Genomic DNA, 18,486 nt, shown 5'->3' with positions numbered 1-18,486 from the left:
CAATAATATATCAAAAAAAAAAAAAAATTTTAATCATTTTATATATATTATATATTTTTAGTATGAAAGAGTTTAAAAAAATGAAACGAACAGTAAAAGCATAAAACTGTTATCACCACATTTTCGTTTTTACGTTGTGGACATTATGACGTGATCCTTTCAAACAATTTTACAGTATTGTGTTTAAAGTATCCACAGAACTTAATTCTAAGACTGTCGATTTACAAAAACTTTTAAAACGGATCAAATATGAGAAACGAAAATCGAACAGATTAAAACGGTTTTGAGTATCTTATAACGTTATATATTATATTTTTTCCTACGTATAGAATGTGCAAATACATTCGCGTACGACAGAAATGCTATTGATTCATTACTTTCCGGGAAATTAAATCAAATTACACTCTAAGTTTTTACAGTTTTCCGTTTCTCAAACTATAAATTATTTTTTTGCGTCTATAAATTGATGCACGTTAATGTGAATATACGAAACAATAAAATACAATTATAGCCTACACTTTGCGAAACCGTGTTAGCCTAGCCTGTCAAATTATATAAGGTTTTGTTGTAAATATCTTCGGCGGTCCGTTCGTTTCGATTATGGTCGGACGCCTACTTAATAATGCCCCGTACCTGTAATATTCAACCGAAAATAAATAAATAATTATAACAAAAACAACGACAATCGCACCCAATTGTTTATTAACTCGTATTTGTTTTCTGTTCACAGATACCACTGCTTCTAGGAAGTTCTTGCAGGAGTTCCTACAGGATATCCCGCCACCAATTATCGGGCCGGTGTTCGACAAAACGGTGCCGAATAACGTGACCGGGTTAGTTGGTAGAACCGCGTACTTACATTGCAGAGTCAAGAACCTGGGCAATCGAACCGTGAGTAGTTGATACTTGAACACCTCTAAATAATATTTACCAAGAATCGTACAAAGCAATCGACGAAACCCGCCCCTTTAGCGTGTTTCAAGTAGAAGGGCATAACGACATTGTAATAATATTATAATATTATAACAATTAATTATTATTATGGCTAGTATACGTTTCCTCGAATAAATGTTTATGTTCTATCGGCTTTAAACTGTATATAAATCGTTTGCAATGGCAATAAAAACTTACAACACTAAAATTAACTACGTAGGTTTTTTTCTTCTAGTAGTACTAGTATGGGGTAGTCCAGAAATAATTAACGATACGAATGTAATAAAATAAAAAATAAAACATTTTCTTTTATATCCCAGCAACAATTTATACTTGTTGAAACTGTTCTGAAATTGCGAGGACAATAACATTTTTCTAAAAACATCTGTAGCGATTGTTTCCGAATTTACTGTGTATTTTATATCTTTCAGCATCTGGTATATATTTTTTAATTTTTTAGGTATTATAAAGTTGATGAAAAAATTCTTGAAATCCATTGTCGTTATTTTTATAAACATCGTGATCGGATGTATCACTGACAGCCATCTTGACTACGTTCATTTAACTAATGTCGATCGTACGCGATAGTTCATATAAAAACAAAGATGGCTAAATATTTCATAAAATTCTATTTTTTCACGATCCAATGGACGATAATATTATAACATGCATATAGATATCGGGTATGTAAAATAAATGTAACTTTACTACGACCAATACATTTTCTTTAATATTTTAAATTGTTTTTCAATCCTGCTTAATTGTATGATAATATCATCATAAATGTATGCAGATAGGTGTAGTGTTACTTGGGCACAATTTACCTGCCTAATGTATGTATATACTTCTTTATGAGTTATGCTTATAACCTTTATCATATATTTGTATTAAGATATTTTAAATAAAATTTAAGTACACCACATTAATGATAAAAACTACAACAAAACAGTTTGTTTGTTTCGTATATTTCTATTCTAAGAAGAAACAATTACATTTTTTAAACTTCGGACAACTTAGATCATTTAAGTCGGATAATTGAAAACCCCGTGAAATATAACCGTTTTATAGTTATTATTTTTTTTTATGTGATACGGAAACATCTGTTTCAAATTGTTCATGAACATTATTATGGTTGTGACCAGTATTTTCTTTTAGTGACCAGGTGTTACTGTTGGATAAAAAACAATTTTACTTATAATTATTGATGTCGATAAAAAATTAATTAAGCTGACCAAAGATTCAGATACCACTGTGATAACAATAATTATTGTTCGTCCAAATTTCCCATTTTGTGGGTTAAAATACCATATTATTGGACCACACAGTAAACAATATTTGGCTTACATCCACACAATCTATAAAATAAGTAAATTTAAATTTTCACAACTAAACACCAAATCATTACTCATGTATGAAATATTATTCAACAACGATATTAAATTATATTAAATTATATAAATGCTTATTGTATTATAACATTATATTATTATATGTTATATAATACACATTGAATATTATTTTGTAGAGCATAATAACCACTTTTACAGTGTATAGGTAATACCGTTAGCCTTAGCTAAATTTACACCATTCGAAATGTTTGCGCGATAGATTTTTCTGAATAATAATATTATTATATGAGTAATCTTTGTTGAACTATTATTACAGGCTAATAATAATATGTCTTCGTATTTTTCTAATCATTACTAATCATGGAAATAAGTAAACTATATTGTATAATATAACACAATGAGGGTTTTGAGTAATGGAAATAATCAAAAAATCAATAATTATTGTGATATTTAGTTAAGTTGTATGTAAAGATACGATTTTAAGAACGAATATTCTATATTTATATAACTTTACTGAAATCAAGAAGCAGTAAGAGTATTACAACGGAATCGGTTTTAGCAAATATTATAATAAATAGCGCAATGGGCTTATAACAACAACTATACATATTTGTCAAAGAGATATTTTGTAGACCTACATCAAACTAAATTATACGTAAATTCCTACATAAGGCAATAATTTACAATTTATATGATATTGGTGCATGATTTCACATTCTGCAGTTGTAACATAATAATCTTGCAAAATAATTATTTTAAAGTATTCGCATGTATGTTTTAGTAATGAATTATATTATTTAAAGTATTATTAAAACTAATATATTGTAAATGAACAACTATTTTTTTCAACTACTTAAGTATAATATTTTAAATACATTTATTATTCGATCTAAATTAAAAAATGTATATTATACGTTGACAAAACATACTTTAATTATAATATACAGCTAATTTGAGTTTATATAATTATATGGTGAATTTTTAGTTCTTACCGAGTTTTTTTATAATCTACGTTATTACTAATTAAAAAATATTATCACCCCTGTGAATAATTTAAAAAATAAAAGATAAATACTTGTATGAACAAAATCCATGTTAGCAAATTAATTAGAATATAAATACAAATAAATAAAATAAGAATATCAAAAAGAAATTATTATGATAAAAAATACGTCTATTGATATTGGATCTGAGTATTTTATCATAATATAACCCAAAACGTGATCTTTTGCAAAGTTTTGAAATTGAAACATTCAATTATTATTTTTATTTCAAATTAAGACTTCGACAACTGAATTCTTTAGCCTGCTACTGTGGGGAGGGTACTGTTTGTCTGAACACGTGAGTGTGCAGCAAGGATTTGTCACTAAAAATCCCTGGTGGTGGTTACCCATCCGGGAACTAGTGACACCAGTCGGTGCGTACACTCACAGCACATTCGCGACTGAAAGCAAACACCGCGCCTCGCCGAGCCACGTTCAGTTATTATTGTGGCGATATGACGAGGAGATGAACTGAACTTATACACTAAATTCTTGGATTGGTAAATACCAGAGGGTTGATACAAAGTGGGGAGGAAATAATATCGCGTTGTTCAAATATTCAACATAATATTATTACGTTTTGCAATGAACAGATACACTGTGCGTCGGAATTCTATTTTCCGTACGCAGACGATGAGCAACGGCACGCGACTAATTATTTTCCTAAGCACAACCACAATAATGTATAATATTCCGTGGCGATACGATTTGCCGTTTGTTCGAGTTATTGTGCAAACCAGAAAAGCTACACAGGTCGGTGTCATAATCCCCTTCCCACAAAAGTAAAATGTCTCGTAAAATTATTTCTATGAGCGTTTAATAAAACGTATACAACAACCCGTCTGCCACGGTTGCACCCCGCCGAAAAAACCGCATCGACCCGCCGTGTTTCGGGGGTTTATACACCTATGCGGTCTCGACACTGGCGGTCAGCGCCTTTTAAGTGTCATTTAGTATTTACTCTCAATTTATTTCAAACTACCTGTGTATGCGATTGTAAGTGCCACCTGCGTTCGAATCTGACATGTATAATAATATGAAAAATGCGTTGGACACAGGAACACAAGACTAGAGTGTACTAACGTGTATTATTGTACCTAACTGTTGGATACCACTGACCTAGACAGGTCGGTGTCATAATCCCCTTCCCAGAAAAGTAAAATGTCTCGTAAAATTATTTCTATGAGCATTTAATAAAACGTATACAACAACCCGTCTGCCACAGTTGCACCCCGGCGAAAAAAACCGCATCGACACGCCGTGTTTCGGGGGTCTAGACACCTATGCGGTCTCCACACTGGCGGTCAGCGCCTTTTAAGTGTCATTTAGTATTTACTCTCAATTGATTTCAAACTACCTGTGTATGCAATTGTAAGTGCCATCTGCGTTCGAATCTGACATGTATAATATGAAAAATGCGTTGGACACAGAAACACAAGACTAGAGTGTACTAACGTGTATTATTGTACATAACTGTTGGATACACCGATTTTTAGCCACTCTAATTAATGACAACCACGACAGATTGTCATTGGCTTGTATATATTTCATAAAACAGAGGTTGGCAAAGTGATATCGCATTGTCGATATAAATGTATTTGAACGTCTGTGCTATTCAAATATATAAACTAAATTATTGATTTACAAATATATTATTATTATACGAATATCTATACTTATAATATAGTAATTTTAAACTTTTTAACACAACATACTACAACAGCACATAATACTATAATACTGTCAGTCCTAACTCCTAATTATCCTGGAATGGTGCGAAGAGCATTTTAAATAACAAAAATAAATTGTGTTTCTATATTTTATTATTCCTAGAACACTTAAGTAAAAATATTATATTTGATCACAAATGGTGACTAAAATTTCTCGTACTCCATTATTTTGAAATGAATTCACCCAAAATGGTACCATTAAGGCACTGACCACAGATGTCCGACGAACCCGAATGTGCGTTTATTCGGTCCACGATACTAACACGTGAATAAAAAAAATGTAAAGAGAATAAAGAAGCATAAAAATTGGCTTGTGTCTACAGAGATTTTCTCTATATGTATCGGCTTGGTAAATAGATTGCCATGAAGGATCGCCTCGTATTTCTGTGTGTGTGTGTTGTGAGTATAACGGTACTAAATATAACTTAGTCTAAGCCCTTAGGTCAGTCCAACACACCAACTTCGTATATCTTCTGTCCTAGTTGAAATATATCTGAACTGAAATAGTTTTGTCGCTTCTCGCGAAAACGTTAGGTAAGGTTATATATTTGCATCTACTTTTCCACGGCTGGTATAGGTACTCTACCTAAACATTTTATCCCTAAACCTTTAAATCGATATACCATATAGGTAATATACATATGTTGCACTTACCATGTTGGAAATACAAACATATGTTATTAATATAGATAGTTGTTAGTCTGACAGCAATATCGTCCGCAGGAATTTGTTGGATGGGGGAGGGGCATTTCTAAAGTTTTTGAATTAAAAATCTTATTTTAAAGATTTTTACATGCTTTTTCATGATTTTTATAAAAGTTTAACAAATTATATCTATTTAGCCACAAGAAAAAAAAAATATTAAATAAATCTACAAAAAAAAAAATAATAATATCTGTAAATAAGTTTTTTTCTAGATTAAAAAAGTCCAAAACGATCAGTTTGGTCTGTAAAACGTTTACAACTGTTTAAAATGTATACTATCGTTTATACTAAATTATTAATATAGTGCATTTTTTTTTAGTGCATTATTCAGAATTCTTTGGGCATTAAAATCTCAGCCCTAATAATGATTATGATAATCGACCCAGAAAAAAAGCCTAAGCTGTTCCTACTTGCTCCCTTGGACGCTCTTGGCTGACAGACCTTCGTTTCGAATCGTTTCGTATGCAATAATTTCTCATTAAATTAAAATTGAACACATCCATTATAGTGACCTATTCAATAAATAGGTACACGTATACTCAAGAACTCGACACCTATACTGTATGTATAATTAGTGTTAACTACTTGCTCAATTTATACATTTATACTGATCTGCAATGCACTTATTTACTGTTGTTTTAATCTAATTTAGACATAACAATACCTACATCACCGAAATAATTAATACAGTAGTAAGATATGCAATTTACCTACCCAGTTAAAATACATGTTGTTTATTTTTTGCTTTATTGAATGATTGCTTACATTTTCAATTTTTAATTTCTAAGCAGTTTACTAATTGAGTAATTAAATATCGATTTTTTAACCACTATAGTTAATTAGTTATAAATATTTAAAGTTTTGATGAGAAGATTGAAGTAGTACAGGGGTACCCAACTTAATTTTTGTCCACTTCTCCACTCATCCAAGCTTTATGTTAGGTAAACAGTTATAACTAATTACTAATTAGCTAATCGTTCGAAATTAAATTAGTATCTATTGAAAATGGAAATTTATGAAAAACAAATATGATTTATTATATCATAAAATCGGTTTAATGGCAATATAATTCATAATAATAAATTATATTATGTATATTATATATTATTTTTAATTTAAATTAAAAAATATTATGTTATGGAATTTAAAATATAATATGCCATTACACAATTAATATAACGGTAAAAAGTATAATTTATTTTTCAAAAATATTAATGTGAAATCACTCAAAGTTATGGAATACAAAATTATATTTATATATAGAAAAACGTTCATAATTTTGGAGAAAATTAGTAATACCTTAGTTAGTATAACCTAACCTAACCTAAAGATTCTCCATGCACACACGTTTCATCTACTGCCGAGGAGCGCATTGTATTTTACAAGGTTTTAAATATCTTACAGCGATCGTACTATTCTCAGTAATAAGTATAACAACGTTACTGTACAAAAACGTTTACACAGCGCATTATAAATTTATGTATAAATTACACTTTGAGATTATTAAAATTGTAAATTATAAACCTTCAAACTAAAAGGAGATCCGTTGTAGTATACGTATAAATAAAGAATAACTTGTCACGTGACATTACTCCTATAATGTCACAATGTTATCTCGGTTGTTTTAAAACAATTTATAATGACTGAACGCTGTAAGTTTAAGACGTGCAGGCAACGTTAATTCACGTTCTTTGGATGTAAATATTTAATTATTATTTAAATAGAAAAGAGATGTTTGAGAAGACTTTTTGTGGGGATGTTATTCATACGCATTACGCTTAGGTATCTATTATAATGAACAAAATTTGTCGTTTACCGGGTTTAAGAAAAATTAAGCAACGTCGAGGCAAATTATTGCGCAATGGGAAGCTCTGAATATTCATTTCTCGACATTCCATAATAAAACTATTACGTTCTTAAGTCACGATTCGTTAGTTTGTATAATATCTCTCTACTCTTCTCTACTCTACTCTACTCGATAACAAAGCCAATATACGGTTATTACATAACCTATTCAAAATAAGTACAGGCATAGATAACAGTGTTTTATTTTTTTTATGGGAATAAGAACAAAAAGATTCTACAGATGAAGATTATAAAAGTTATCAAGGTCCTCTCTCTGTCATTGAATCCAGCAACGTATATCTTTTGCATTAGTGTAATATTGGTGTCATGCGTCTCGCGTGAGGAGGACCAATATTATAGCCTAACATTTAATAAACAATTGTATCTTATTTATTTTCGGTTTGAAAAAAAATGTGTACATTTTTTAATACCAAAACAGTCACACGTTTGACTATAATATATTATTATATATTGTACATATTGTATTCTTTTTCTATTGCCTAATGAAAATATATCGCTCCAAAGTGATAAACTGTCGCGCGAAAACACTGGTGTTATCTTATATTATTTTCAATTTATAGTCAGACGGCCAATGGAGAGCAAACATGTGCTATAAGTAACATGGTCGTTTTATCCGTCGTACGTGTTTTGTCTTCGAAGCTTATATTTACTAGCCACGATATAAGATCGCCGCCTGCCAGACGCAATATTCAACCGCGCAAGACAAATAATACCATTCTACGTGTATCAATACCGATCGCCCAACTACGTTGTCCATAGCTAATCGTCGCGGAGTGTTCGAAAACGCCTAACTAAACACACCGGGGATTTTCTTCGAGCCGCGGTGCATAAATAACCGTATGAGTTTATTAAAAAAAAAAAAAAAAACATTCACGAGTAAAGAGTGGTGGCTGCCCGGCATCGGAGTTTATATCGCGTCACGGCTGTCGCGGATCCGTGGACATGATGATAATATTATCTAAAATAATTCATTAAATTCCGTCGGATGAGCTGATTGCACGTCACGGGTTTCACACTCCCGTATCGAGTTATCAATAATAAATTGCGGTTTAAGTACGGACGGGAATTACAGCGGGAGCTTGTGTATCATCTATGCGCACGCCGCCGTCGATGACGAGAGATCAGTGTATTACAACCGCGTGTATCGTTTCCGTGGTTTTCTGAAAGATTCAAACGTCATTTTTAAAATTATGTTAATTCGTGTTCAACGTCCGCCGTATTATTGAAGGACTGGCGTAAAATTGCTCGTAAATTTTTTTTTTTTCGAAACAGTTCAAAATATGCTTTAGCGTCCATAAAATCAATAGGCATCTGTATAACGTTGGAATCTGCTATACCACACTGCACTAGTAATATTCGATTAATGTGTAACTATATATAGTTAAATAACTCAAAACTCTGACCACCGTCATTAATTAGTTTCCGTTATTATAAATAATCGTATGAAATAGTTATAATAACACTCATTCGAGATAGCTCAGGAAGGAAGGAAAAATAAATAATTTTTCGTTAAATTCGTCCGGACTTCGCCCCGTATCCAGCCCGCAAACAGCGGAAAAAAGTTGGCCGGAGCTCAGCAAAATACAATTATTACCCTCGCGGGGGTTCGGGGCGCAATCATATAATATCATATAGGCCCCGCTGTCGTTTGACTGACGATTAATAAATTAAGTGCAATTTAACGAAGTATGTTTTTGGTCTGTGTGTGCGTACGATGTGTTCAAATGGTGTGCGTGAGAGTGAGTGTGTTATTTCGTCATGTGGGTGCGTTATAGTAATTTATGCGTGCCAGTAGGACAATTAGACGCAGAACCGGATGCGCATATACACCCATATATATATATATATATATATATATATATTATGTACGAGGGACCCATATTATAATATGACATATTAAGGCTATTTACTTAATAAGCAGTCGTCCACGAGCGCTTAATACACCATTATTTACACGAACGCGTCAACACACGCTATCATTTTGCGTGTGCCGAGTGAGGTAATGAGAAGACGGGACCTAAGTGTGATGATTATATTGGGTTCGCATTTGAAATGACGCGAACATTTGAGATTCTGCGCGGGGCGACGAGTGCAATGGTCTTACAATGATGTTTATTTATTTTTATTTTTTATTCTGTAAACACTTTTTCTCCCTCTAAACTTGCTCAAAAGTATCGAGTTTAGCATCTTTTTTGAAAGGTAATGTGCTTGAGCTGGTACTTTAAAGATAGGTCATTTTTCGATTTTCGAAACGCTACTCGAAATAAAAGCGGTTGAAGGAGAAAAAACGATTTTATAATATTTAATAATTACGGACGACGTTTTCTACCAGAAATATTGCTTCAAATGAAAAATGACGAGAGACATTTTTTGTTGTATTTTGGATTTTGTTTTTAATTTTAGGAGTTTTTCGTTGTAATTCGGTTAAAAACATTCGTAAAAACTTGAAATTTGGGTTGTTTACTTATATTAGCCTTACCTAGACATGGTGAAATTTTCAAAACATTTGAGCGATTTATGAGCTTTTTCTTTTCTTTTATATTTTTTTTCATTTTTATAATATTTCCTAATTATAAATTATAATTATATAAATTACCTATTTATATAAATCGTTCTTAAGCTGTTTTTAAAACGCTTTGTTTATCACCATAGAAACGAATAAAATTAAATAAAAAAGAATCCCTCGTCCGCTCAGAATCGTTTTTTATCGAATGCAATCATTGCATTCAAATCGAATACAGTAAAATTACACTATCCTGTCCGAGGCCCGAAGGGACGATGGACAAACATCCACCACCGAAATGCGCTGACCTACTTTTTTATACCTATATAATAATATAATATTACTATAGTTTATAATAATATAATATTATTATAGCCGGCAGTTACTGTTTCCCCGAGATTTCCATTCGTTGTGTACACTACCAACTTTTTCTAAGAGTATGCAACGTTAATCTGATTGGTGTTTTTTTTCAAATTCTTCGAATCGGGTCAGTAAGTCGCATCTTTTATATTTTTATCAGATGATTCGTATTATTTTTATTGAGTCAAAAAATGCTCATTTATTTACTGCATTTTGTAGACTTTAATACATAATATTATAATGCACAACTGTCTGCAACTACAGTAATAAATCATTATACTTTAACAATATTATTTTCACTGATGCATAAAAATAATTATTTAACTTTTAGTGATAGTTCGCCTAATTTTTAATTAGTTGCTACCAACTGTCACACGACAATGCTGTCAAATTTACGAATAATATACGCATAACACTCGGTGTGTCGAAACTTGACGTAACACACTTATACACAGTTTCACTGGCCGACTACAGTCATAATAGTTTTTTATAACAATTTTTTTTTTTTTAAAGTTTTAATTTGAAAACGCCGACGAGCGACACCGCCGCATAACCTATCGGCCGTTCCCGGTGGCGGGCTACACTACCAAAGTGCAGTGCCCGTACATGCTACACTTATATATAACGAAGAAATTGTATCCGGTGAAACACTAATGAAAAAACGTTATCTTGTTGTGTTGTTGTTCTGCAGACAACGACTACTGTTAATTAAATATTGGTAACATTGTTTGTTGCGTGGTCCGCGAACAAGGATGTGCGTATTATTTATGTAACACACATTACGCTCTTGTTTACAAACAGGGAGAAAGAAAATTAATCTCATTTTCTCGTCCAATTTTCACAATGCGCACGCGTGTGTAGCCCGTTCGAAACAGCACTGTGCATGCGATGACAGTGTGACAGTTCTTTGGGCTTACACAAGACGACATGCGTCTGTCGACGGTGTCGGTATTTTGAAAAAATCGAGTCTTAAGGTACCTATTCTCCGCATAATCGCGTTTGGATTTCGTTCTCTAACGGCTGAGGGCGAGGTGAAAACCTTCCCCTATTACTAGTAACAATTATTAAGCCATTCGAGACTCTGATTTTTAAATTCAACATTATTCGATTTCGTACCAGTCGCTAAGGCGGTTTGTGGCAGGTTTTTACGCCGATGCGACATGAGTACGTGACGTCCCAATTTGACAACATTTGAATTTAATGTAGGTAGTTAGTAGGTAGGTATTGTTATATAATTATATCAAGGTATACCAATAGTACCTATAGGTTAGGTTTATATCATATCTGTTATAATAATATAGTTGTCATGCTGTTACCCGTCTACGACTGTGAGCGCAAACATAACGGCTCGCCTCATTATAACTAATTTTTTGCCCCTATTTCTTTTAACAAATCAACACACAAGTTAATATTGACATATCGTAGATTTGCAAATGATTCAAGGTTTAAATAGCTCAAAATTGGACGTTTTTCGGGCGAAGGGACATTAGTAAGAGAAGCTACTCTTCAGGAAAACCTAAAAAGTTAATAAAAACAAATGTTTTAGATGTTTTAAAATTTGTTTGAATTATTTTCTTATAGATTATTAAAATAATCATCGCTACGTTTTACTGTGAGTCTGTTGATTTATTGTGACTATCTGCATCGAAAAATAACTGTACAATTTCCTAGTGTCTTTTATCTTATTTTGATTGGGGATTCACCATTCGAATATCTATTTAGCAAAATATTTAAGTAATATTATATAACATAAAATATATTATTCATTATAGGATAGTTTGCAATTGAATATTATTGTGATCACCGTACACAAGATAGCTGAGAAACAATAAAATGTGACAATAAAATGATATTTCTCACAATAATTGGTACAAATGTAAAATATGACATGTGCCCGTTCGTATATAACCAGGATTTACTCTTAGATAATACACACTGGATTGAGTTATAGCATGTGTATGAAGCAGACTTGATCGTCCAGCACTGATGTATTTATTGCATGTGTAAGAAATAAAATAGAACGGAGTAACATAGTATTAAAGCCTAAAGTTGTATTGATTATTTATAGATTACCTTATCTTTTTTCATTTCTGACGCATGCGCAATAAATTCATCGGGGCCGAACGGACAGACCAAATTGGCTTCAAGCGCAGACTACGCGTGATATATGTTTAGCCTTATCAGTATGTATTATCTAAGCTGGTTCCAACCACATTTCACAAATACAAAATAACAAAAAATCACACGTAAATTGCAGTGATGCCAATGGATCAGGAAGACAATGTCTCATAAAATGTATGCATAACCTGAAAAGGCAAAATTTGTTCCCGTAAACCATCTAATAATTAGTCTTAATATTTTGTATTTAATTGTGCGAAGACAGAGTATTATATGTAATGGCAACATAAAATAGATATTTTCCAAGTCATTTTTGTAATATAATCCTCCTTTAAGTCATTTTATCAACAAAAAAAACTTTCTTCCATAAGCTATTCAAACAACTAAAAAAAAATTATTCAAATATGATGGTTTTCAAAAAAATATTAAATCTATGCATGAATTATGCAACAAGTATTATATTTTTGGATGAAATATTTGTTTTTATGTTTCTTTATTTTGGCAGATCACATATTCACAGTTCTAATTGACTTTGAGTTACATACTCACGCCACAAGATTTTAAAATGGCTATTTGATAAGACATTTAAACTCGGTTTTGGTACACATATTTTCAGTAATTTTCCATACATTATGTAAGCAAATCAATTCACTTGTAAGTTGGTACTTATATTGTCAAAAATAAATTGAGGACATGTGGATGTTTACTCATACTCTGCAGTGATGTAAAACACAATGTTTTAAACAACTTCTTTTAAACATATTTAAAACACGAATTTAAAACATATTTTGTATCAAACGTTTTGTTCATTATTTAAAACGAATAAAACATATGTTTAAAGCAGTGTAAAATCCAAGTGAATATTGTGTTTTTTTGGTTTATTATTAATAATAAATACCAATAGATATCCTTCGGAAAAAAAAGTTAAAGTATTAAATAATTATATCTATTACCATCCTTAATTTAAACTTATTTTTAATTTTATTGAATAAATTACCAAATTTAAAATGTTTTTACCTAATAGTTAATATATTGTACATAATATAATGTCCACATAAAACATCCATTTACAAAATATATTTAAAATAAGTAATAAATAAACAGTGAAACAGATACTAGTACACGGCATATTTGGCATATAAGTAAATTAAATATTAAATTAAAATTAAGTTATTCTAATTATACTGTTTAAAATTCAAACAAATTTTTTTAACCATCGTTTTCAACAGAAAATAAAACAGCAAAAAACAAAAAAATTCAGTTTTTTTCAAAAATGAAAAAAATTTACCGACTCTGATCATACTAGATTATATTTATGATAATAACTTAACATAATAAGAGTAGGTAGCCTGTATATTTATATATTTTTATAAATTAATTATTTTAAAGGTATCGTCCGTGAATAGCGAGATAATCACGACTAATACAGTAGTTACCTAATAAATTAAATTAAAACATACATTTTATGACAGATAATAATCTATCAAGACCACTTTACAGATATTAATAATATTAGCAATTTCAATATCGTTCTATTCTCGATTTATTTATTTGTAGAAATAGTTACGATTCATCTATTGTAACTGCGTTTTCCTTTATTAATGAATATTATATTATATGTATATAAAAAATGTGCGTGTTGTGAGTACCGATAAAACATTACGTTTGTATTGAACTATTAAACTTACATTTACATTTTATATCATCATATTATTATAAATTCTGTGTTTCTATTTGTATTATCGGTATACCATTGGTGAATCATTAAAACAAAGTTATGATATAATTTCTATTTATTTTAAGTTCAATTCAACGGCGTATTTAGAAATTGTTTAAGGGAGGGGATAAAGCATTGAATTACGTACATGGGCAAAGCCCCCTCACACCCCCTTTAATGTTCCGATATTTCCCTACTATATTACTCAGTACTCTGTATAGCAGCGGTCCTCCAACGTTTGTGTTCGTGTGTATGTGGCTAAGAAAATTCTACGGAACCCCAAACATTTTGAATGATCATAAATTATACATAAATCATGAACAATTATGTATAAAAGATTTGCTCATTAATTTGTTTCTTTATAATATAATTATGTAAACGACATAACGATAAAAGCAATATGTCCCATAACCGACTCGTATCTAACATATTTTACGACTATAAAATAAAATAATGGTCATTATTAATTAAATAAACATGATAAACCAAATATTATTTTGTTTTTATTTTATCTAGATATGTCCAGGGAGCCCCCAGATTACTATCGCAGTTTTGCTAAGTCCTAGGGCTCTGTGGAACACAGTTTGAGAACCTCCACTGTATATAAACTGTACACGAAATTCTACATTGAATACCAACTAACAAAATTAATTGTTATTCTTAGTAGGTACATCCCATTAATATTTTTGCTATGTTCAAAATAGCAAAAAAAATTATAGTAAAAAATCAAGTTCCCTTTCCAGCCAGTTCATCAATAATTTTATTAATATTCATAATATATCCAAAGATGGGCAAGTTAATAAAAATAGTTAACCGTGGCAAGTTAAGTTAATTCAATTAAATTGCCTTCAGTTAAGTAAAAAGTTAACAAAAAAAACTTTTTTAAAGTTACAATATTTTTAAGTCATAAACTGCCTTTTATTTTGATTTACACAAACATTTATCTGGACGTTTAGCACTGTATAAACAATTAGATCATTATAATATATTATAATTAGAAAAAATTACCAAAATTACCAAAATCGAAAAAGAGTTATCGAATCAGTATTGTCTAGTTGGTTCCGCATACACTAAAAGAATATTAATTTGACTGCACTGCAATCATAATTAACTATAAAATGTTAAGTTACAACAATACAGATTTTAACTAACTAAGTTAATAAGTTCGAACCCTGGCACTTCAGGCAGTCACGTTGTCTGGAGAGAGAGGCCGCCATCCCCCACCCAGGCATGGCAGATACCAAGGGTGCCCACTTGAAAATTCTGCCAAACTAATAACACACGTGTTTAAACCTACATTATCCTCACCCACAGTAAAAACCCATCCAATGGTTTAAGTTGCCGCGGATTAATTAATAAAAAAAAACGTTAATAAGTTAAGAACAAACAGAAGTACTAGTTATATCAATTGTTATTTTTTAGACAAATTGAATGCCAATAACTAAACAGTTAACACCTGTATACGCCGCAGTGCACAAATTACAAGAATTGACTAAGAATTGACTCCCCCCCCCCCCCACTACCTACAACTAATGGCCATAGTTTCAGGGATTTAGATCAATAATAAAAAAAATAGTAATTTATCAACTGTTTTGGAGTTTCGGCGGCATCACAAATGCACAGTTACAGTGGAATCGGAACACCTACATTTTTGTTTATTACCTTTAAAATTTAAATTTTTCATATTATATTTACAAAATTAGAAAAACCACCAAAAAATACTCTAAAACAATTGTTAATAGAAAAAAAAAAACACCAAGGGGGATTCATCTCCTAATTCTCTCTCCTCCCTGTAAATACACAACCAGTTAGATCGATAAACATAATAGTACCACAATAGTTTGTTGCGTAAACAAGTCTGATAGACGCGGTAACACAATATTTATTTATTTTCATTTTACAATTAAGCACCTATTTAAATTTAAAAAAAAAATAATTTTTCGAGTATTATGTACATGTTATATTATGTAGGTACAATAAAACGTTGGTACGTAAAATACCAAAATACTTGGGAAGCTTGAAATAATGTAAAATGATATAAAAACTATTAAAGTTAAGAATTTCTAGAATTTATAGTTTTTATATAATTTTACACAGACAACAGTACCTATACCGTTTTACTACATTTTGGTAGTTTTCATACAGTTTCTGTTTTTTGTGTTTACTCTCCAAATAAAATGAACTATATAAATTATACAACAAGAACGTACAATCTATATAATTTGTATGGTGAATAAAGTGACAAAAATAATAAAAAAAAGTTGTTTTTTGTTTTCACTCTTTATGATATGTATATAAAAAGTAATTTAATAAAATGTAAGTCCAAAATTAAATTTCTTGATTCAAAATTGTCTGCCAACGATAGTTGCGTCTTACAAAGAAAATAAAAATCATAAAAAACTAGGGTAATTTCAGGGTTTGCACGAAGGAAATATAATGAAAATACTACGTTTCACATATTTTATTTAACTATATACGCAGTCTATAATAATATATAAAATCTACTGCAGTCCACAAAATATGTGTCGACGGTTTCGAAAAAAATCGTGTCGCTGCTATATAATATGTACTTATACATATTTAGTAGCGGTGCACTATAGTTATAAATATTATCATCGTTCATCAAAACACCATGTATGGCGTATGCATCAGTGACAGATTTATCGGTCGATTAGTTGTCAAATACCTGCGGGGCTCACGCCTAAGTTTTTATTGGGGACCATTTTAGTTTTAGGAGAAGTGTTGGCAAATTTAGGACAAGTATTGGCAAACTAGGAGAAGTATTGGCAAATTGGGAGAAGTATTGGCAAACTTGGTTTCTTCTCCGGTCCTCGATATCACGAAAAAAAACCGTTTTAATTAAAACAAAAAGATTTTTTCAGAGGTAGGTTTGTCATGACTCACGCATAAGTTTTGCGCAAGGCCCACTCATATATTGTTCCCATCAATCAACTATAATTTCGATCTTACATCCGGCACTGTAGTGCACGCAGAAGCTATTAAAGCGAACCGGTAAATAAAATATATACACTTCGCATAGTATTAATGTAACACTGTCGCGGTTCGATTCATAAGTACTTCTCCACAAAATATTAAATACATAACATTATTTCATTTTGTTTATTATATCAAGGCTTCGACGACTGAGGTCATTAGTCTGTAAGGTTGGTACGGTTGGTAAGCAACACGTGTATGTGTGGCAAGGTTTATGTCACTACGAACCCGGGTGGTCACCCATCCGGGAACTAGTGGCAGTGGACGTTACTTAATCTCAACCACGTCGCGCCACGCCGATATAGATAAGAATTATCATTGTTTGGTCTTAGGTATAACAGTTTTTACTAGAGTTTTGATTTCAACATCATAATACATTTTATGCGTCGTAATGCATTTCGATTCCAGTAAAACGAACTACTAACTAACTATTGTTATTTTTTCTTCGAGTGAATGACTTTTCTTTTGCCTTTTCTGATAGTTTTTATTTGAAATTATATTAACTAAAAATACTTTTTACTTGGATTTTGGCTAGATGTGAGTTTTAGAAAAAAAAATAAGGCATTCCAAGAAAATATAACAGGAAAAATCAAACAAATCATTAATCTACCAATTGCTATTAAAAAGTCAGAGATACAATATTGAACATTGATGATCTAGAAACTCTTTACCAATCTAATCTGTACGTATAATAACCTAAATAAAATCTTAACTATAGTTATTTGTGTATTAAATACGCGCAGATAAGGCAATATATTATGACATAATGTAGCGTAATAAAATGTGTAGTCGGTTTGTATTTGTTGTTAACGTTTAAAAACATATTACATTTTACGTTTCACAACGACAGTCATCATTTTTGCTTTAAACCAATAATTTACTATCTGAAAATTCTTTGAATCTCTCGCATAGGTTAAAATGAAAACACAATAACTCCTCTGTGTATACCGCCATAGCGGACCTTCGGAGATCCCACCGATGGCAATTATTAAAACTCGGGCCCGCCGCCCGTCTATGGCTGCGCAAATGCCATTATTATATTATTATTACCGTAGGCATATTATATGGAATTTGTTCCATTGCTACGATATTATTATTATTACTTTTGTGCGCGGGTATTAAATGGCTCGGTGGTCGAATGCCCGATTTCACGTAGGCACTCCGTCGC

General features: G+C 31.2%; 1 protein-coding gene across 3 annotated transcripts in view; it reads left to right on the top strand.

The window, feature by feature from the left end:
* Nucleotides 1-18,486, top strand: part of LOC132942948 (zwei Ig domain protein zig-8-like) — a 265,842-nt gene that overhangs the window by 202,705 nt on the left and 44,651 nt on the right. For all 3 annotated transcript variants that reach the window (XM_061011667.1, XM_061011666.1, XM_061011668.1), the window contains exon 5: nucleotides 731-891. In XM_061011667.1, the coding sequence (XP_060867650.1) occupies nucleotides 731-891 (161 nt within the window). The remainder of the gene's footprint in view (nucleotides 1-730; nucleotides 892-18,486) is intronic.

The sequence above is a fragment of the Metopolophium dirhodum genome, chromosome 4 (genome assembly GCF_019925205.1).
Source record: "Metopolophium dirhodum isolate CAU chromosome 4, ASM1992520v1, whole genome shotgun sequence".
Classification (NCBI taxonomy): Eukaryota; Metazoa; Arthropoda; class Insecta; order Hemiptera; family Aphididae; genus Metopolophium; species Metopolophium dirhodum.
The sequence above is the reverse complement of the archived record's forward strand: the minus strand, read 5'-3'. Positions and strand labels throughout refer to the sequence as shown.